The sequence below is a fragment of the Colletotrichum fructicola genome (genome assembly GCF_000319635.2).
Source record: "Colletotrichum fructicola Nara gc5 chromosome Unknown KSG_Nara_v1_contig07, whole genome shotgun sequence".
In the NCBI taxonomy this organism is placed as follows: domain Eukaryota; kingdom Fungi; phylum Ascomycota; class Sordariomycetes; order Glomerellales; family Glomerellaceae; genus Colletotrichum; species Colletotrichum fructicola.
Genome location: NW_027094057.1, coordinates 845,184 through 851,585, shown reverse-complemented (window position 1 = coordinate 851,585; position 6,402 = coordinate 845,184). Strand labels below are relative to the sequence as shown.

The following is a 6,402-nucleotide window of genomic DNA, read 5'->3' as shown; positions in this document are numbered from 1 at the left end:
ATTTGTTGCAGAAAGTGGTTTGCAGTAGAGATGGTTTGCAGTATAGAGATGAAAGAGGCAATCCTGCGTGGTTGCTGGGATATAATACGGTTGAAGCAGTCTTTGCCTATGATGGGGGTTCGCTTAGAGTGAGGAATTGGTCACTTCATTCTTCCTCGGGTGGTGAGGCCGAATTTCGTCACCTTTTTTAATTCCATATGTCGGATGGTGACGCCGGGGCTTGTGTAGGCGACGTCATTCATCGCGCTAAGCACAAGGTGGGCACTGCAGTTTTGCAAATACTTGAACAAAGCGCCTATGTCGGCTCAGAATTAGTAATTCATTGCCATGGGATTTCAAAGATCACTCAAAGAATGCTAGCCACATAGTTTCTGATAGCCTAAAGATAGAATGGAGAAGGGCCCTGGACATAGCAAACTGCCTACCAGAACGGACCTCAGCTTGATGTCGGCTATGTGGTATGCAGGCTAACTCGTTTGAGGCTCCATTGAAGGAATCTAGACTTTGCAAGTGGGGCCAAACAACCGAGTGAACCCCTAAAAATGGAGCAACGGGATGATGTTACATGGTTAGTTAAAATCTGTTGAGGTTCTTCAACTGAGCGACCGCTTGATTTGGCGGGAATTACTAAAGTCAATCTGTGCATTTATGGTGATGTTGTATACCCAAATAATATTTCAAGCTCAGGCTACTCCATTCAGTATTCTAATACTGATATTCCTCCAGTTGCTTGAGATGATCCGGTGCGTTGTGTCGTCCGTTTTAAGTAATGGCCAAGGCTTCCCTGCTTTAGTGAACTTGGGCTGCCCTCGAAACCGCTTCTGCAGACTGTAAAAAGACTTCTCGAAATCAAAGTCCAGTCCGCACTATCTCCGCGAAGCTCTTATATGCAATCGCTTCTATGAATAACTACTTTCAAGTTGAGGCATGTCAGCTACTGCTTGTCGCAAATGAGTCTAGTTCTGATGAGGCGGAGTTTCACATGCTGACAGCCACAAACTCATTATTTCTGGTCAGCGTGATACTCCTGATGCAAGAAAACTTTTTGACAATGCCAGCACGTTATACAATACCTCCGACCAAACTTCATGAGTCAACATGCAGAGCTTTGCATTATCCCGCTCACTGTAAATTTTCTTACAATACCTTGTATCACTGACTCTCGGCATAATCGTTTCATTCTGGCAATGCTCTCGCGAGATAGTGGAGTTTCACTCACCCATCTGCAGTTCAATTCTTGATGCGGGCCCATCAACATCCCCAGTCAAGACTCAACCCCCACCAGGGTTTAGCCATTCCCATAACCCCGTCGACCCGCCGTCAAATCTTAGTGTCTCTTTCGCTCCACGTCAACAATTCAAATGGTTTCGTGGTGTAGTTGGTTATCACGTCAGTCTAACACACTGAAGGTCTCCGGTTCAAGTCCGGGCGAAATCATCTTGGGCGAATGGTTTAGTGGTATAATACTCGCTTAGCATGTGAGTGGTCCAGGGTTCGATTCCCTGTTCGTCCATTCTTTTGCCTCGTCGCGTTGCGATTTGCTTTTTGTATCAATTGGGATTGTGAGTGGGTGTGTAGATGGGCGTGAAGCGCTGGATACGGACGTCATGAACGTATGTACCCACGCACCGCCTGTAAGTCTGAGTTTAACACTAGCAAGACTGTGCACAGAGATCAAATGTAAATCATAGACATTATTGTTAGTTCTATTTTGCTTCCCTATAGTGTTTGTGCCCAGGGTGCTGTATACTTAGGCGTACCCCAAACAGGAACTCTGATTTACAGAATGTCATCTGGCTTGACGATAACCCAGTTCTTGTCGGCAGTAACGGGGAGGCCCAGCTTCGTCTGCTCGGCCGTGTACTCCTCGATCATGCCGTTCATCTCCTCCATAGCACTGTCCTTGCGGTTGATCCAAAGGTGGATGCCGCCCTTGGAGACGTCGACGCCCTGGAAGATCATAGGACCATCGCTGGCAGGGGTATCACCGCCGGCAAGAATGGGCTTCTTCCACTCGTCAATGTAAGTGAGAATGGCAGCCCACTTGCCCGTCATCCATGTCGCAGGAGTCCACAGGTAGGGGGTCATGACGAGACCAAGGTTCGCCTCCTGATCGTAGGTGCCCTCGGTGATCTGCTTGCGGGAAGTCGTGAGCTCGCCAGAGGTCAGGTTCTTCATGACGAGAGTGACACCGATAACGTTCTCGGGCTTGACGTTGTAGCCATACTTGGGGTCGGAGGCAACCATGCGGACGAGCTCCTCGCCGGAAGCGGTGATGACGTAGACGTCAATGCCGTTGTTCATCAGCTTGTTGTAGAGCTCGACCTGGCCGGTGAAGATCTTGGGAGGAGACACCTCGGTGGGGGTAATGACATCGCCCTCGTAGTAGGTGGTCGAGATGGTGGTGTTGAGCGCCATGAGCTCGTCCACGTAGCCCTTGAGCTCGCTGAGAGGAATGCCGCTGAAGATCTGGGCCGCAAAGGGGTAGCAGAGCATGTCGTCAATGTCGCACAGGCGGAGGTAATAGCTGTACATCGTCTCGGTGTAGTTGGCGGTGTCCTTGAAGGGGACCAGCTTCAGCGAGGGATCCATGGCCTCGCGAGTGATGACACCCTTGCTCTCGAGGAATGGCAGCAGCGACTCCTCAAGATCGAAGCGCCAGCTGGTGTTGTCCATGTCGAATACGGCATAGTTGCTCTGGTTGGCGTTGGCAGCAATCATCGCATTGAGGGACTTGGCCGCCTCGGCAGGCCAGGTCCTCAGCTCGGGGCCAACGGTGTGGTTGCTGGCATAGACCGAAGGAACGGCCGCGACGCCACGGGCGAGGGCCAGCCCGAGGGAGGCAACGACGGGGTTGACGGAGGTCTTCATCTTTGCTTGCGGTGATGGCGTTGTCGAGCTAGTGTTCTTGGGAGTAGCTGCGCCTTGCCAAAACTTTGAGACCAGTCTGAGAGAACGATGCCGGCAGAGGTAAAGAACGGAACGGAAGGGGACGGGAGGGAGCGGGAGAAACCCCCATTTTCAACGGCGGCCGGGCCGTTGTCACGTTAGCAAAATGCAGGCGTCAATTGGACGAAGGCGACCCCGAATTTCGGCTTCAATCAATTCAGGGAATCATGGTCCCTCCTGTTCGCTTACCGCGCTGAGTCTAGTAGATACTGGGGTCGCCAAGGTACCGGACTCGAATGCGAGTGTTGGCGTTCGTTGGCGATGGTGTCGCGACGTCGCGTAACATCCACTTTGTGGGGTTCCCAATTTCCCCGGCTTGTCTTGGTCACATTTGTGACGTCGAGCGGGATTATTGAAATGAGAAGCTGATAAGCTTTTCGTAATCCAGTGGAGTGCTCATGGCCAACCCGATAAGAAATGAGCGCGAGTCAAGCCTCATCGCGGCTCGAGTTCTTCGAAGTCTTCAGCTGTGTTGCATCGGATGAACCGTTCTTCAGCCCTATGCCGCAGCGTGGGGATGATGCACGAGTTGCCAAGGCCAAAAATGTGCATCAGGGGAACCGGACTCGCCAACCCGAAGCAGAAGGGTTCAACCAGGGCCCTGGTAGCATCGTTATCACTCGGACGGCTTCACGTCTGAGTCCGATCAGGTGATTCGAAAGATAAGACTCGAGGAGCTTGTGGTTGGATCGGGAAACTGGTCGCGTGCCCGGGAAACACTTGGTAATACCTTGGTAGCAATCATAGCAATGCGGCGTCAGCCAACGGAAGCCAAGATCCGTATGTGTACATGTTTCCGGATATTCGGCTTGGCTGCATGCAATCTAAGTTGTGGCTGACTCGTAGCATCTTCTAGAAAACAATTGTTGTTGGTGGCACATTTGAGGAACGCCGATATTGGAGAGAGTCTCGATCTTGGGAAAACCCAGCTGCGGATTGAGCCATTGAGCGCGCCAGGTTGAGCTATCACGGGAGGCATCGATAACCCCACTCGATACAGGACCTGAGAAAACAACAGCAGCAACAACAACAGGCCTATGATACATGAGTTTTCTGTGCATTCAGAACTCACATGGGATGCCCTGATCGTGGATATGCATACAATTGCATGTTCAAGAACTGCGCATGTCGATGGCTAAGCATCGTCAGGATCCATGTCGCTTGACGCTCGGGACACTTGATGTTTATCTAAACAGAGAAGAAGTTGATTCGAGGTTATATAGAGGTCGCTCTCATCCAATAATCTCCGTCCAGTCATAAATTCAGTCACCTCAAGCGAGTGGGAGAATAATTGAGCAGCGCTCTTCCATATGTCGACATCGGGCATCGGGGGATCGCCCGGGCGATCAACCCCGCAGGGCCGACACAACACCACCCGATTCCCGCTCCAGTAAGATGTTTTGCCCGATATTTCCACCGAGAAATCAGGCAGACTGCGCCGTTCCAGAAGAAAGAAGGTTTCGTACGACATCTTGTCCCGAATGACAGGCCGGGGAATCTGTCCATTGCCAACTCTTCCCGCAAGAACATTACGCTAAGCCTTGGCCCGCTCCGACACATTCGACTTAAAAGGCTAGCCCGGGATCTCACGATCTCGCATCAAGACATTTGTCGTAAGTGAGTAATTCATTTAGAAAGAGGAGTTTTGTTTCCCACCAAACCCACATCATCAACAACATGGCCCCTGGTACAATCATCGACCAGACCCCTGCAGACCGCTTGTCTTCGAACAAGGGCACTGCTTACGCCGAGTCCGACAGTACGGAACTGAATGCTGATAGCGACACTAGCGTTTCTGAGACCGGAGGCCAGACTGCTTCTAGAATCAAGATGTTTCGGTCCAAGTCAACCAAAGACCAGCTGAATGGCCTGTTCGAAGAGAATATTACGGCCAAGATCTTCAAAACAGCAACGGATTCTCTGGTCAACAATGTGAGCATCACGAAGTCAAGGGATGATGACAAGTTGCTCATGATATCTAGAACCCCCCAACAGCATACCCCGAGTATGTTCTCCAGACTGGCCCCGAAGCGGGGAAATACCACCTACGAGAGGCGTCCTTCTGGACATGCGGTTTCTTCCCTGGGAGCATCTACTCCCTCATCGAGAGACTAGTCAAGTTCCCTCAAACGATGCCAGGTGGTACCGAGAAGGCTGCGTTGCTCTCAGAACTTTGGTCACTCGGCGCCGCATGGTCAGAACCGCTCCACGAGACGGCAAAGCGAACAGACACCCATGACATGTCTTTCATGATTCAGCCATCAATGAGAGTAAGATGGGAGGTTGCACAAGACAAGCAAGCTTTGAACTCCATCATCACTGCAGCGAAAGCTCTTTACACCCGGTACAACGACACCGTTGGAGCGATGCGGTCGTGGGACGCTCTGACTCAACATGGTGTCACCATCACAAGTTTGACTGATGACTTTCTGGTTATCATCGACTCAATGTGCAACCTCGATCTGTTATACTACGCAGCATCGCACACAGGTGAAACTTATCTGTGGGACGCGGCGACCAGGCATGCGAAGACGCTGATCAAGTCGAACCTTCGAACGGAAAAGGATCCCAGAGGCCTTGTTACTGGCCCATTCTACAGTACCATTCATGTCATCAACTTCAACCCCAAGAACGGCGAGATCAAGGAGAGACGCACCGGCCAGGGATACAAAGCCGAATCCACTTGGGCGAGAGGGCAGGCATGGGCCATCCTCGGCTATGCCCAGACTTTCCTGTGGACTGGCGACAAGGAATTCCTGGACGTTGCTCTTGGATTGGCCGAGTACTTCATCTTCCGTCTCGAGACTTCGCCAAAATCGGTTGAGTTTCCTGTTGAAGGAGAGAACCGCACAAAGGGCCGCTACGTCCCCCTCTGGGATTTTGATGCACCCATTGAGGATGAGGCCAATCCCTTGAGAGACTCTTCGGCTGGTGTTATTGCTGCCAACGGCATGCTCGTTCTCTCTCAAGCTCTGGCAGGCCAGGGCTTCAACAAAGAGAGTGTGAAATGGCGAGACATGGCCATTCTCATTGTTAAGGATACTCTCGACTTCTCGCTGGCCGCTGAAAAGGCCAAGTTTGTTTTCGAAAATGGCGAGATCATGACCATTGATACGGAAGAGGGCAAGACCTTTGAAGCCATTCTGAAGAATGCGACGGCGAACCACAATGCACGCGACCATAAGAGATACTGGGACCATGGGTTGGTATATGGCGACTACTATCTTGTTGAATTCGGTAACAGATTGCTGAAGATGGGACTGGTTTGAATATGCATTTATAGACAGGGCAAACTCGGGTATCTCAAATAGACTTCCTACCACCGTCATTACTTCCCACCATAGAACAAATCAGTCCAATCGTGAGTTATCTACTTGATTCCACCCACTCACTGACATACCGGACTGCCCTGGGTTCGCGGTTTGCGCTGTAAACATCATGTCATCGAAACTG

The 6,402-nt window shown here is 51.2% G+C and overlaps 2 protein-coding genes across 2 annotated transcripts; one reads left to right on the top strand and one right to left on the bottom strand.

The window, feature by feature from the left end:
• Window positions 1-1,779: 1,779 nt before the first annotated feature.
• Window positions 1,780-2,871, bottom strand: CGGC5_v011908 (uncharacterized protein; the record flags this gene model as incomplete). The annotated part of the gene is made up of 1 exon (XM_032030686.1): window positions 1,780-2,871. The coding sequence occupies one exon, from the start codon at window positions 2,869-2,871 to the stop codon at window positions 1,780-1,782; it is 1,092 nt and encodes a 363-aa protein (XP_031889862.1).
• Window positions 2,872-4,626: 1,755 nt separating this feature from the next.
• ugl-0 (Unsaturated chondroitin disaccharide hydrolase) lies at window positions 4,627-6,218 on the top strand (the record flags this gene model as incomplete). Its single annotated transcript, XM_032030684.1, has 2 exons — window positions 4,627-4,881; window positions 4,932-6,218. The coding sequence occupies 2 exons, from the start codon at window positions 4,627-4,629 to the stop codon at window positions 6,216-6,218; spliced, it is 1,542 nt and encodes a 513-aa protein (XP_031889860.1).
• Window positions 6,219-6,402: the final 184 nt, after the last annotated feature.